This window comes from Hypanus sabinus, unplaced genomic scaffold (genome assembly GCF_030144855.1).
Source record: "Hypanus sabinus isolate sHypSab1 unplaced genomic scaffold, sHypSab1.hap1 H_5, whole genome shotgun sequence".
NCBI classification, from domain to species: domain Eukaryota; kingdom Metazoa; phylum Chordata; class Chondrichthyes; order Myliobatiformes; family Dasyatidae; genus Hypanus; species Hypanus sabinus.
This window is the reverse complement of record NW_026779046.1, coordinates 901,751-917,917: the sequence shown is the minus strand read 5'-3', so window position 1 is coordinate 917,917 and position 16,167 is coordinate 901,751. Positions and strand designations below refer to the sequence as shown.

At 42.1% G+C, this 16,167-nt stretch overlaps 1 protein-coding gene across 3 annotated transcripts in view; it reads left to right on the top strand.

Moving 5' to 3' along the window:
- The first annotated feature begins 2,229 nt into the window (after window positions 1-2,229).
- LOC132386071 (uncharacterized) overlaps window positions 2,230-16,167 on the top strand; it is a 29,456-nt gene continuing 15,518 nt past the window's right edge. The window contains exons 1-3 of one of the 3 annotated variants that reach the window (XM_059958358.1): window positions 2,230-4,019; window positions 5,970-6,098; window positions 8,127-8,146. In XM_059958358.1, coding sequence (XP_059814341.1) covers window positions 3,785-4,019; window positions 5,970-6,098; window positions 8,127-8,146 — 384 coding nt within the window. In that variant the 5' untranslated portion in view covers window positions 2,230-3,784. The other 2 variants (XM_059958359.1, XM_059958360.1) reach the window with 2 other exon arrangements.

Genomic DNA, 16,167 nt, shown 5'->3' with positions numbered 1-16,167 from the left:
GAGGGGTATCGACACTGTACAGGGAGGGGACGGAGGGGTATCAACACTGTACTTGGAGGAGATGGAGGGGTATCAACACTGTACAGGGAGGAGATGGAGGGGTATCGACACTGTACAGGGAGGGGACGGAGGGGTATCGACACTGTACATGGAGGAGATGGAGGGGTATCGACACTGTACAGGGAGGAGATGGAGGGGTATCGACACTGTACAGGGAGGGGACGCAGGGGTATCGACACTGTACAGGGAGGGGATGGAGGGGTATCGACTGTACAGGGAGGGGATGGAGTGGTATCGACACTGTACAGGGAGATGGAGTGGTATCGACTGTACAGGGAGGAGATGGAGGGGTATCGACACTGTACAGGGAGGTGATGGAGTGGTATCGACTGTACAGGGAGGGGATGGAGGGGTATCGACACTGTACAGGGAGGAGATGGAGGGGTATCGACACTGTACAGGGAGGGGATGGAGGGGTATCGACACTGTACAGGGAGGGGTTGGTGGGGTATCGACTGTACAGGAGCGATGGAGGGGTATCGACTGTACAGGGAGGGGATGGAGGGGTATCGACACTGTACAGGGAGGGGATGGAGGGGTATCGACACTGTACAGGGAGGAGATGGAGGGGTATCGACTGTACAGGGAGGGGATGGAGGGGTATCGACACTGTACAGGGAGGAGATGGAGGGGTATCGAGACTGTACAGGGAGGGGATGGAGTGGTATCGACTGTACAGGGAGGGGATGGAGGGGTATTGACACTGTACAGGGAGGGGATGTAGGGGTATCGACTGTACAGGGAGGGGATGGAGTGGTATCGACACTGTACAGGGAGGGGATGGAGGGGTATCGACACTGTACAGGGAGGGGATGGAGGGTTATCGACTGTACAGGGAGGGGATGGAGGGGTATCGACACTGTACAGTGAAGAGATGGAGGGGTATCGAGACTGTACAGGGAGGGGATGGAGTGGTATCGACTGTACAGGGAGGCGATGGAGGGGTATCGACACTGTACAGGGAGGGGTTGGAGGGGTATCGACTGTACAGGGAGGGGATGGAGGGGTATCGACACTGTACAGGGAGGAGATGGAGGGGCATCGAGACTGTACAGGGAGGGGATGGAGTGGTATCGACTGTACAGGGAGGGAATGGAGGGGTATCGACACTGTACAGGGAGGGGATGGAGGGGTATCGACTGTACAGGGAGGGGATGGAGTGGTATCGACTGTACAGGGAGGGGATGGAGGGGTATCGACACTATACAGGGAGGGGATGGAGGGTTATCGACTGTACAGGGAGGGGATGGAGGGGTATCGACACTGTACAGGGAGGGGATGGAGGGGTATCGATTGTACAGGGAGGGGATGGAGTGGTATCGACACTGTACAGGGAGATGGAGTGGTATCGACACTGTACAGGGAGGGGATGGAGGGGTATCGACACTGTACAGGGAGGGGATGGAGGGGTATCGACACTGTACAGGGAGGGGATGGAGGGGTATCGACACTGTACAGGGAGGAGATGGAGGGGTATCGACTGTACAGGGAGGGGATGGAGGGGTATCGACACTGTACAGGGAGGAGATGGAGGGGTATCGAGACTGTACAGGGAGGGGATGGAGTGGTATCGACTGTACAGGGAGGGGATGGAGGGGTATTGACACTGTACAGGGAGGGGATGGAGGGGTATCGACTGTACAGGGAGGGGATGAAGGGGTATCGACACTGTACAGGGAGGGGATGGAGGGGTATCGATTGTACAGGGAGGGGATGGAGTGGTATCGACACTGTACAGGGAGATGGAGTGGTATCGACACTGTACAGGGAGGGGATGGAGGGGTATCGACACTGTACAGTGAGGAGATGGAGGTGTATAGAGACTGTACATGGAGGAGATGGAGGGGTATCTAGACTGTACAGGGAGGAGATGGAGGGGTATCGACACTGTACAGGGAGGGGATGAAGGGATATAGAGACTGTACACGGGGGAGATGGAGGGGTATCGACACTCTACAGGGAGGGGATGGAGGTGTATAGAGACTGTACATGGAGGGAGGGGTATCTAGACTGTACAGGGAGGAGATGGAGGGGTATCGACACTGTACAGGGAGGGGATGAAGGGATATAGAGACTGTACACGGGGGATGGAGGGGTAACGGCACTGTACTGGAAGGGGATGGAGGGGTATAGAGACTGTACGGGGGGGCGTTGCAGTGGTATCGACTCTGTACAGGGAGGAGTATTCCGGGGTCCCGTTGGAAGGACTACTGGCCATCTAAACCCTCCTCAATTGCATGCTTCCACAGCAGGCTCAGATTTTTAAAACGTGAAGTTTGAACTGGCAGACTATGTCCTGGCCGGAGAAATTTACCACACTGGTAAACGTGGATAAGGAGGGACTTTTTGTCAGGCCATGAGATGGCCCTATGGCACATAGAAGACAGTTCTATAGGCAGGACCGGGGAGAAGGCAATGAAAGAGAAAGTAGAAGGGGACAGAGAAGGGATAAGTCCCAGGATATATGTCAGAAGTGTAACTAAAATTCACCCCGAACCTTATCTCTACTTTGGGAAACAAGGATTGGGTATCCTGGTACGCCTCTCTGCGGAGCGAAATAGAACCAATAGACCTACAGGAGTGACACCTCAGTGAGCACAGGGTCCAGACCCCTAGTATGTGCCAAAAAATTAGCTCTGATATGGAATGACGAGCATACTCTGGCCTTTGCACAAGCCATATGTAAAACAGCGTCTGAACTGCATGAGAGGATGAGACAGGCGCAGGGCCCTGTTAGAGATGCCCCTGTAAATGCATTCCAACCAGGAGAGAAGTATGTGTAAACAATTTAAACAGTGATTCTCTTTCTCCTCGGTGGAAAGGACCTTACACTGTGCTGCTAACAACCCGGAAAGTAGGCGGAAAAGAAGATTGGGTTCACGTAGCTAGATGCAGAAAGCATCACCCATCGAAAGCAGAAAGCGATGGAGTCAACTAGCAACTAACAATCAGCGGAGGATACTGGCGGGAAGGGCTACGGGAATGGTTTCCCGGATGGGGAAAATGGGTCATGCATGGAATTATAATAGTGGCTGTGGGGTGTTGTGTATGTGGGTTTTTCAGGTTGGGCTGTAGTCAGTTGATAAAAGGGACTTTGACCAGCCCCTATGGTACCAGTGGTGTCCCAGATGATGAACTACTGACCAGGTACAGGACACTGGTGGGGAGAAAAGGTGTACCCTGGAAAGGCAAGGCCCTTTCCCTATGGATATGAACCCCCTTATGATGAAGAGGAGGAACTATCAAGGAGGGAACTGTGGAAGAAATTCTGTTAGCTGCTAGATACTAAGGTGTTATAGAGTTTTTTCTTCACAGCAGTTGTTCTGTACTTGAACTGTGGAAGAAGATACCCAGAGCTGACACTGTATTGAGCAAGGAAGTGTTAATGATCTTCAGATGTAAAATCAAAGTCTACTGTGACTAATGTACTCTGTGCTGCTGACAATGTGCCTTTCAGTCCGGCTGATTAAAATAACTGTATTTGTTGTTCTAAGAATCATCACATGTCTGATATACTCTTTTGAGAAATTAACACAGAAGTAAATGTGTAACTGCTCAAGGACATATCCTGCAATTTTACCACTCAGCAGAACGGCCATTGAAGTTCCTTCTTCTGATTTATGTGTTTTTCTCTCATGTGCTTGGGATTTAAATAAGAGCGTGACCTGTTGTCAGGCAGAGTCTCGGAACTCTGCTGTTAGGAGGGTGAGCTCTCCATGACGTCATGGAGACTTTCTCGGGCGATCTCCCTTCGTGTCCGAGTAATACCTTTCCTGCAACAGGAACCATGAGCAATGGTATCTGCAGGAGAGCTCACGGGGTGTTGTGGCCCGCAGCCTGTGCAGGGGAGCAGGCCACCTGTATATGGCCTGCCCAAGACGTGCCAGTAGGAGAAGCCGGCTTCAACAACACCCTCCCCCAGGAGCACCCCAGCAGAGACACAGACCAGAAAGGGCAAGGTAATTCTGGCCTCTTTTAACTGCAAACCCCCAGGCGTACCCCGGATTGTTCCACACGAGGAGGAGCTGCTGGAATACGGGAGGGCAGGAGGGAGATGAAAGGTACTTAAGAGGAAGGAATCCCAGTGGCGTTCCAGAGGCACTGGGAAGAAAAGGGCTCCACAACAGGAAGAACTCAGCAACCTCTCCTATTAAGAAAACAAATCTGGGAAGCCTACAAGCAAGCAAAGGGGAAGGGAGAAAGCTGAGGAGGAGTGCCTGTGGGCAGAGATGTGAAGAAATTAGCTCCAGGAGACCAGTGTCCAACAACTCACCAACCACTCCATCTCCTAAACTCGTTTGTGGAGCATCTCAACAGTAAATACATTTCCATTAGGCTATTGTGTTTTGACTACAGCTCCACCTTAAATAATATAATTCCAAGCAAAAGTACCCCCAGACCCCTACACCTGGCACTCAGCATCTCTCTTAGCAACTGGATTCTTTACCAATAGGCTGTAATATGGATATATAGCAAAGCTTCCGCCATGATGACCCTCAACATGTTCCCAACATCTTTTTATCCCCATTGTGGAATTCTGGAGCGTACGCAAATTATTATTGTTGTTGTTTATCTCCGCCATTCTTGACTACCTTATCCTGACATGTGTCTAACTACTTTTTTGAGATACAAAGTCTCATAAAGATATTTAAACAGTTAAATGTTTTAAGTTGGAATGTCTGTGGTTGGAATCATTCTATTAAGCATAAGAAAACATTTAAAACTATTAACTGATTCCAACCTGATATAATCTTTGCACAAGAGACGCATATCAGGTTATGTGATAAAAATCGATTTTTTAAATTTTGGAAGGGTCCTCAGTTTCATGCAAATTCTTGAAGTAAATTTAGAGGTGTTTCTATTTCTATTTATTCCAATATTCCTTTTAACTAGGAGGATATTATAGCTGATATTAATGGTAGATTTTTGATTGTTAAAGGAAAAGTTTACACCAGGAAAATGGTTTTGGTTAATATATATGGACCAAATGTTGATGATCCCTCATTTTTAAAGCTGTTTTTGCTTTATTACCTGATCTAAATGAATATATGTTATTAATGAGTGGTGATTTTAATACTTGTTTAAATCCTTTAATAGATAAGTTATCATCCAAACATCAACTCCCTAATCATTCTGCATCACTATTCCTTTTAATTAATTATGGCTTAATTGAAGTTTGGAGACATATGCATCATAGTGATAGAGAATATTCCTTTTTCTCATATGTTCATAATAAATATTCGAGAATCGACTATTTTATAGTTGACCCTCGACTTCTATTTAATGTTCAGAAATATGAATATGATGCAATTGTTATCTCTGATCATGCTCCCTTGAACCTAATATTTGAACTGAAAGGTGTTTCTTCTACAAGACCATTTTGGCATTTTCCAGAACACTTGTTACAAAGCTCAGAATTTGTTGGGTTTATTGAAACTCAGAAAGAAGAGCTTTTTCTCTTTAATAATCCAGGAAATCTCTCAAAGTTAGTAATTTGGGATACATTAAAAGCTTATTTACGTGGTCAGATTATTTCGTATATAGCTAAGCTGAAGAAACAGGCAAGAACGGAATTAGATAACATTTCTAAACAAATTAAAGATTTAGATACATCAATGCAACCCCTCCAAATGTTGATTTGTTTAAAAGAAGAGTAGAATTGCAATCACAATATAATTTATTATTAACTTACCCTATTGAAGGATATTTGCTTAAATTGAAAAGTCAGTTTTATATTTCTGGGGATAAAAATAATAAGCTATTAACTTCCTGATTAAGGGCAGCTAGAGCTAAAAGACAAATTTTAAGGATTCGTAATGATAATGGAAATGTAGTAAGTAATCATGAAGACATTAATAACATTTTCCAAGATTTTTATTCTGATCTTTATAAATCTCAATTTCCTGCAGATTCCTCCAAAATGAATGCTCTTTTACATAAGATTAAATTTCCTCAAATTACTGTTGAAGATCAACAGATGCTTGATGCTCCAATTACCGAGCATGAAATTCAGAAAGCTATGTTGTCAATGCAATCAGGTAAAGCTCCTGGACTTGATGGTTATTTGGTAGGATTTTACAAAAAATTTGAAAAATTACTTTCTCCATATCTTTTGGAAATATTTCATGAATCTTTTGAGAAGGGTAATTTACCTTCTTTTTATGAAGCTTCTGTTTCCTTAATCCTTAAGAAAGATAAAGATCCTACTGAATGTTGATTATATAGACCTATTTCGTTATTAAATGTGGACACAAAAGTTCTCTCTAAGATAATGGCTAACCGATTGGTAAATATTTTAACTAAAATTATGGATCAAACAGGCTTTATTAGAAGGCAGTTACTCTTTCTCTAATGTTCGGAGATTGATGAACATTATATATTCATCACTATCTAAGATACCCCAATGTGTTATCTCTCTTGATGTAGAAAAGACATATGATAGAGTTGAATGGACATAACTGTTTGAGGTATTAGAAAAATTTGGCTTTGGTAATAACTTCAATAGGTGGATTCAAATGATCTATAAAAATCCTACTGCTACTGTTATTACTAATGATCTCAGGTCTTTTTTTTTCACTTTCACGAGGTACTAGACAGGGATGTCCATTAAACCCTTTATTATTTAATCTTGTACTGGAGACTTTGGCCATAATACTCTGTGAAGCTAAAAATATTCATGGTATCTCTATAAACGGGACCACACATAAGATTTCTCTTTAAGCAGATGATCTTTTGGTTTATATTTCGAACCCTGAAGCATCTATTCCTAATCTATTGGACATAACTAAATGATTTTGGAAAATTTTCAGGATATAAACTTAATATAAAAGTGAATTGTTTCCATTAAGTGCTCCTGAGTACAGGAGCAGGGAGGTTCTACTGCAGTTATACAAGGCCTTGGTGAGACCACTCTCTGTGTGAAGAAATTTTTCCTCATCTCAGTCAGTTGAGGCCAGTTCATTGGTTATATTTAAGAGGGAGTTAGATATGGCCCTTGTGGCTAAAGGGATCAGGGGGTATGGAGAGAAGCAGGTACAGGGTTCTGAGTTGGATGATCAGCCATGATCATACTGAATGGCGGTGCAGGCTTGAAGGGCTGAATGGCCTACTCCTGCACCTATTTTCTATGTTCCTATATATAACAATATTCCATTTAAAATTGTTAATTCTTTTAAATATTTAGGTTTTATAATTACTAAAAATATGAAGATCTTTATAAAGCTCATGTAGTACCTTTATTGGACTCTATGAAACAATTATTTTCTAGATGAAACCCACTTACACTTTCTTTAATAGGTCATATCCATGCCATGAAAATGATGATTTTACTGAGATTTTTATATAATTTTTAAATATTTTATATATTTTTAATATTTTTTAAAAATATATAACTTTTTAACTAAATTTTTTGATCAATTTGACTCTATTATTTCATCCTTTATTTGGACCAATAAAAGACCAAGAATTAATAAGTGTCATTTAAAAAATCTAAAAAAGATGGTGGACTTGCACTTCCTAATTTAAGATTGTATTATTGGGCTGTTAATTGTGACGATTATGTTTTTGGCTATATTGGCTCCATAAAAGCCAAAAACCAGCTTGGATTGATTTGGAATTAAAAGCTATCAAACAATTTCATTTAACCTCATTATTAGGAGCTCCATTACCTTTACAACTCTCTAAAATTCCAAACTTAAATCTCTACCCTGTTATTAAACAGTCCTTATGGATTAAGGCAACACGAGTGAATCTGCAGATGCTGGAAATAAATAAAAACACAAAATGCTTGCAGCACTCAGCAGGCCAGACAGCATCTATGGGAGGTGGTATGACGACGTTTCAGGCCAAAACCTGGATTTGATTTCAGTTTTGCAATTTTTAAAATTTTAAACAATTTAAATTGTCTAGCTCTTTATATTGAATTTTTTTATTTAAACCTTCAATAACCGATCCCATTTTTCTCTTATGGAGGAATAAGGGGATAAGTTTTTTTGCAGATTTATTTTGTGATGGTCGATTGATTACTTTTGAAGAATTAATTAGGAAATATTCTCTCTCTCATACAGACTTTCTGCAATATTTTCAGGTTAGACATTTTTTTACAAAAATACTTATCTATGTTTCCATATATGCAAGAATCTGATTTGTTGATTTGTTGGATACTATTTTGAATATGAATCCTCTAGTAAACGGTTCCATTGGTAGAATTTATAATTTATTTTTACTATGAAAAGATAACCTCTCACTAAAGATTAAACAAGATTGGGAGAGAAAACTTAACAAGGATGTTGCCTGGATTGGGGAGCATGTCTTATGAGAATAGGTTGAGTGAACTCAGCCTTTTCTCCTTGGAGTGACGGAGGATGAGAGGTGACCTGACAGAGGTGTATAAGATGATGAGAGGCATTGATCGTGTGGATAGTCAGAGGCTTTTTCCCAGGGCTGAGATGACTAGCACGAGAGGGCATAGTCTTGAGGTGCTGGGGAGTAGGTACAGAGGAGATGTCGGGGTAAGTTTTCTACGCAGAGAGTGATGAACGCATGGAATGGGCTGCCGGTGATGATGGTACAGGAAGATACGATAGGGTCTTTTAAGGGACTCCTGGATAGATACATGGAGCTTAGAAAAATAGAGGGCTATGGGTAACCCTAGGTAATTTCTAAAGTAAGTACATGTTCAGCACAGCTTTGTGGGCCGAAGGGCCTGTGTTGTGCTGTAGGTTTTCTATGTTTCTATGACTGTCAGACACAGGGTAAAGGCTATTACTGTTAGAATTGTCCTCCTCTGTATAGAGATTATTACTGTATGGACTCACCTATACTGGGTAAAGACTATAACTGTTTGGACTGTCAAAACTGGGTAATATCTTCCTGATGGTGTCCCCAGGGACACCAGTGGTCCCCAACCACCGGGCCATGAGGAAACGATATGATTTGTCGATATGAAACGATATGAGTCAGCTGCACCTTTCCTCATTCCCTGTCACACCCACTGTTGAACCTAAACGCACACAAGGTCATCAGTCACCTAAATGCAGTGATACCCTTGTGTTGGGGGTCACTGGTTGGCTTCGGGTAACTGGCTGCCTAGCACGGAAAGTGCCAATGCTGCTGGCCTGGAGCGCGGACAGATGGGCACTGCCCCTATACCTGTTTAGCACTTTGAATGTTTGTGGGGAACCCGGTGCTAAAATATTCGCAGACGACCTAATTCGGGCTCAGGGTTTTGTAAGTAGCAGAGCAGCTACCTCGCTGCGATCTAGCAAAAGTCATCCCTTGAGCCAAACCTTTGTCGGCCGAAAGATCCTACAGGGGTGGGGGCCTGCTCCCTGTCGCACTCCTCCTCGCTCTCCGGACTGCGACCGCCACGGCCCCAGCACGGGGACCTCCGGCCCTGATGTTGTCCTCTCACCCCACCCTTGACCAGCTGCACCTGGCCAAGGCGTCTGGCAGCGGGTGGGCGGGAGGCTGGAGTTGGGGCCCGGAGGCTGTCTAATGAGGCAATGAAGTCCTCAAAACTGGTTTGGCACCTTGAGTCCGAGACCTTGCACTTAAAAACAAACCCGCTGAGTTTTTTGAGCGGAAAAAACGTGAGCAAGCGAGACAGAAGCAAGTGCTGATAGCCATGAAAACTAAATTGCGGAAGAGACCGGAGATAAGGAACCCCCTTCGAGTATTGCTGTATTCCGGTCGTGATTAACACCCCCCCCCCCTCCCCATCCGTCGGCCGGTCCACAAGAATATTGTCAATATTAAACTGGTCTGCGGTGCAAAAAAAGTTGGTGACCCCTGCCCTACACTGTATAAAGATTATTACTGTTTGGACTCCCCTACAGTGGGTAAAGACTATTATGTACTGTTTTGACAGTTTGGGTAAAGACTATTACTGTTTGGACTGTCCAAACTGGGTAATGTCTTCCTGATGGTCCAATAAGGTTTTGCTGTAACAATATCATGGTCGTCAAAAGGTGTTGATAGCACAAGTGCATAGATCCTAGTAGGTGTCATCCCCGGTCGATAAAGTGTGCCAAGAGCATGTAGGAGACCTGCCTTCATTAACCAGGGCACAAAAGGAAGGTCTTTATAGAACATTGGCAACACCTGAGACGGCAGATGTTGGAATCTGAAGCAATAGACAACATGCTGAAGAACTCAGCATCAAAGTCGAAGTAAATTTATTATCAAAATACAACTATAAGACATAAAATATAGGAGCATAATTCAACCATTTGGCCATCGAGTCTGCTCCTGAACATTTCATCATGGCTGATCCAATTTTCCTCTCAGCACCAATCTTCTGCCTTCTCCCCGTATCCCTTCACACCCTGACCAATCAAGAATCTATCAACCTTTGCCATAAATATACAGAAAGACGGCCTCCACAGATGCCTGTGGCAAAGAATTCCACAGATTCACCACTTTCTGGCTAAAGAGGCTGTGTCCTCTGGTCTTACACTCTTCCACAACAGGAAATGCCCTTTTCCACATCCACTCTATCATGGCCTTTCACCATTCCATAGGTTTCAATAAGGCTGCTGAATTGTAGTGAATACAGTCCCAGACATCCCACCTTCCCAGAAGTGCTGTGAGTCTCCCGCATATTGGTAGCGGCTCCCTGACGCCCGCAAGTTATATACAATATCCCAGAAATCGATTTTTTGAGAGTGGGAGAGAAAGTGAAAGAAAGAACGAGTAAGCGAGAGACAGCAAGATTGAGACAGACAGCAAGAGAGAGAGAGAGAGAGAGAGAGAGAGCGCACGAATGCCATAACAGAGTATTCCAGAAAAAGAAAATAGAAAATCTACTTCACCCCAGACTACACTAAAGTGTACTCCTGTCTAGTAGGGGTCAAAAATAATGACAGTGTTGCTCGCTGCACTGTTTGCAACGGTGACTTTTCTATTGCCCGTGGTGGGTTAAATCACTGTGAGGTGAGTTTAACAGGTGTCATTCGTTCATTAGCATAGCTAACATTATTTAAACTAGCTGGCTGGCCGCTAAGGAGCTACTCCATTGCAGACATTCCACCTCTCCTGGAAGTTCCGGGAGTCTCCTGCAAATTGATGGTGCTACCTCCCTTAAATGAGTTTTTGCAGGGTGTGATGTCTGCAGACCCAGAGCCATCAAAACAGGCCCAGAGCCATCAATATAGTTCCAGAGCCATCAATACAGGCCCAGAGCCATCAATACAGGTCGAGAGCCATCAATACAAGCCCAGAGCCATCAATACAGGCCCAGAGCCATCAATACAGTTCCAGAGCCATCAATATATTTTCAGAGCCATCAATATAGTTCCAGAGCCATCAATACAAGCCCAGAGCCATCAATACAGTTCCAGAGCCATCAATAGAGGCCCAGAGCCATCAATACAGGCCCAGAGCCATCAATACAAGCCCAGAGCCATCAATACAGGCCCAGAGCCATCAATGCAGTTCCAGAGCCTTCAATATAGTTCCAGAGCCATCAATACAAGCCCAGAGCCATCAATACAGTTCCAGAGCCATCAATACAGGCCCAGAGCCATCAATACAGGCCCAGAGCCATCAATACAGTTCCAGAGCCATCAATACAAGCCCAGAGCCATCAATACAAGCCCAGAGCCATCAATACAGGCCCAGAGCCATCAATACAGGCCCAGAGCCATCAATACAGTTCCAGAGCCATCAATATAGTTCCAGAGCCATCAATACAGTTCCAGAGCCATCAATACAGTTCCAGAGCCATCAATATAGTCCCAGAGCCATCAATACAGTTCCAGAGCCATCAATACAGTTCCAGAGCCATCAATACAGGCCCAGAGCCATCAATACAAGCCCAGAGCCATCAATACAGTTCCAGAGCCATCAATAGAGGCCCAGAGCCATCAATACAGGCCCAGAGCCATCAATACAAGCCCAGAGCCATCAATACAGGCCCAGAGCCATCAATACAGTTCCAGAGCCATCAATATAGTTCCAGAGCCATCAATACAGTTCCAGAGCCATCAATACAGTTCCAGAGCCATCAATATAGTTCCAGAGCCATCAATACAAGCCCAGAGCCATCAATACAGTTCCAGAGCCATCAATAGAGGCCCAGAGCCATCAATACAGGCCCAGAGCCATCAATACAAGCCCAGAGCCATCAATACAGGCCCAGAGCCATCAATACAGTTCCAGAGCCATCAATATAGTTCCAGAGCCATCAATACAAGCCCAGAACCATCAATACAGTTCCAGAGCCATCAATACAGGCCCAGAGCCATCAATACAGGCCCAGAGCCATCAATACAGTTCCAGAGCCATCAATACAAGCCCAGAGCCATCAATACAAGCCCAGAGCCATCAATACAGGCCCAGAGCCATCAATACAGGCCCAGAGCCATCAATACAGTTCCAGAGCCATCAATATAGTTCCAGAGCCATCAATACAGTTCCAGAGCCATCAATATAGTTCCAGAGCCATCAATACAGTTCCAGAGCCATCAATACAGTTCCAGAGCCATCAATACAGTTCCAGAGCCATCAATATAGTTCCAGAGCCATCAGATGCTCTTCACCATACACTCCCCTGCGATTCACCTTCTTGCAGGCACCTAAAGCAAAACAAAGTTCAATAGAATTTATGAAAAACTACACATAACAAGGACTGACAAATAATCAATGTGCAAAAGAAGACAAATAATGCAAATAAAAAATAAATAATGTAGAGTCCTTGAAAGTGAGTGTGTAGTTTGTGGAGTCAGTTCAGCATTGAGGTGAGTGAAGTTATCCACAGTGGTTCAGGAGCCTGATGGTTGGAATGCCACATTAGCACAATGCTATTACTGCTTGGGCCAATTCCAGCACTGTCTGGAAGGAGTTTGTACATTCCCATGAACCCATGGGTTCCCTGTGGGTGCTCCAGTTTCCTGCCACAGTTCAAAGATGTACCAATTGGTAGGTGAATTGGCCATTGTAAATTGTCCTGTGACGAGACTAGGGTGAAATCAGTGGGTCGCTGGGCAGCGTGGCTCAATGGGCTAGAAGGGCCAGTTCTGTGCTGACTCTCCAAATAAATAATCAAAACATAACATTATTTGAGAAACCCGTTGAATTAATGTAGGGACAGAGGTATCTTTCCATTTCAATAAAATAGTCCTTCTTGCCAGCAATGTAACAAATGCAATTACATGTTGATCTGAAGATGAAATACCCTGCATATGATGTGGAACTATTCCAAATAGAACAGTCAATATAATAGGTTGTAAATTAATTTTCAGAGCTTCAGAAATTGTTGAAAATAAAGAGTCTACTACCATTATCTGAATTATATGCTTTCCTAAATAGCTCTATCAAGCACGTACTTGCCTTGGTTACATTTTTAAGCATCTTATTAATATATTGTTGCACCTGCAAATACCAATAAACGTCTTGTTTTTCTAATAAGAAAACTGAACAGTGTTCCTCCTTTCATTAAATTGCAAAGAACTGGTATTCCTTTAGCTGTCCAGTCCTTAAATCTAGCATCCAGTTTATTTGGTGTAAAATCCGAGTCATATGCACACCATTTAAGAATTGCAATAACTCCATCTAGATTATATTCTTTTATAGTAATTTTCCATATTTTAAGAGTCCATTTCACCCATGGGTTATCAATAGTATTTATGTAACTTTGTAGGTTGTTATCAGCCAAAATTGCCTGTATGGGGATGGAAAGTATTCTCTTTTCAATATTTTTCCATTGAGCGTCATATGATAAGTTACACCAGCATATCACAGCTCTCAACTGTGCTGCAAAATAATAATCTCTAAGAGAAGGTTGGCCCCATCCCCCCTTTTCCTTGGCTAATTGTGAAGTTGTGAGACAAACTCTAGGCCTTTTACCTTGCCAAATGTACCTTGATAACATTTTGTTCCATTCATTGAATTGATTTTGATTAATCTCTATTGGTAGGGTCTGAAAGAGATATAACAGTCTGGGCAGTATATTCATTTTAATAGATTCAATCCTTGAACTGAGACTAAAAAAAGGAATTAGATTCTATCTTGTTATATCTTTCTTAATTTTTAATATATAGTCTGATAATTGCATTCTAATAATTTTGCCAAATCTTTTGGCATAATGATGCCCAAAATTTGAAAGACTCTGTTTGCCATGCCCTGGGATATCTACTTTCAATTTCTCTTGGTGAGCTATAGTTATATGAAAGTAGTTGGGTTTTATCTATGTTGATCCTGTATCCTGGTAATTAACCATATTGTTCAAAGGATTGCATCAATTTAGTTAAAGAGTATGTCGGTTGCCCTATATAGATCAAAATGTCATCCGCATAACAGGCCAATTTATGCTCTGTCCCTTTATTAGTAATTCCCCTGATATCTTCATTTTGTCTGATGCATTGAGCTAATGGTTCCAGATATAATGCAAAGAGTAGCGGTGACCATGCACAGCCCTGTCTCGTGCCCCTTTCTAGGGTAAAACTATTTGATAAATATCCGTTGATTTTAATCCTAGCAGTAGGATTGTCATATAGTGCCTGTGTAGTTTTAATAATTGTGTTATGAAAACCAAATCTATGTAAAACTCTGTAAAGAAAATACCAATTAACCAAATCAGACCTTTTCAGCATCCACGCTTATTACTATTGCTTCAATTTTATTTTTTTGTATGTGGTCCATAATGTGAAGTGTCTGCCATATATTGTCTTGTGTTTGGCGTTGTTGTATAAAACCTGTCTGATCATTATGCATCAGTATGGGTAGAAACTCTTCTAATTGTTTGGCCATGATGGAGGTAAATAATCTATAATCTACATTAGGAACGGATATTGGTCTAAATGACTTGCATTCCATTTTATCCTTGCTTTCTTTTGGGATAGCTGAGATTATTGCTTCCTTCCAACTGGGTGGTATTTTTACATTTTTCAGAGCCCAGTTCAGTGTGGGGAGTAAGACGGGAATTAACTCATTTTTAAATTCTTTGTACCACTCTGCCGTATACCCATCTGATCCTGGTGACTTGCTTATTTTAAGCCTATTAATTGCAGTTTTTAGTTCAGCTTCAGTTACATCAGCAATCATCGTTCTATTTTGATCTTTGCTTAAAGTAGGTAACTCTAGAGAAGTCAGGAAGGTGTCAATTTGGGTTTTGCTTCCCCCTGGAACTTTGGAATATAGAGTTTTGTAAAACACTTCAAAAGCTTCTTGAATTTCACTTAGCTTATTTTTTATAATTTTTGTTCTTGGATCCCTAATTCTATGAATTATATTTTCTGCTATCTTTTATTTTTCAGTTTCCACACCAGTATTTTCATAGATTTCGATCCACTTTCATAATGTCTGTTTCAGAAACATTAAATTTTCCTGATTTCTTGTGTAGCCAAACTATTAATTTTATTAATAAAATTTATTTCATTCCTAATTTTTAAAATTTCCTCTAATGTATCCTGTGCCAAACTCAATTTGTGTTTTTTTCTAGTTCCTTCAGTTTATTTTGTAATTCCTCTAATTTTTTTTCCTTATTCTTTTTCCTTATATTGCTATAATTTTCCCTTTTAAGACTGCCTTCAGAGTATCCCAATAGAATCGGAGTTGAAACCTCTCCATTATCATTGAATTCTAAGTAAAGTCCAATTTATTTATTAATTTGTTCTTTAAAATAGGGACTTTAAATAGTAGACTTAAATTTAGTTTCCAAATAGTATTCTTTGGTTGTGGGTCAAAATCAACAGATAAATATACAGGTGCATGGTCACTTACATCTATAGTCCCAATTCCACAGGTGTTTATTTTGTCTTTATCTTTTCCAAACATTATGAAATATTCTATTCTTGTATATACAGAATGGGGGGCAGAATAATGAGTGTTAACCCTTCTGTTGGGGAAAAGGTCCCTCCATATATCAATTAAACCAACATCCTCAAAAAGTGTATTAACTTTCTTCTGTAAGGATTTTGTTTCATAGGTTTTTCTATTGGAAGAGTCTAACTTTGGTTGTAATTGTAAATTTAAGTCTCCCCCACATATTAAGAGACCTTCTGTTTCTGTTACCATAATATTGGTAATTTTCTGGAAGAAACTAATATCACTTCCTGGGGTTGCATATATATTCAATAGAGTAACTGAATTTACATCTATATTCCCCCT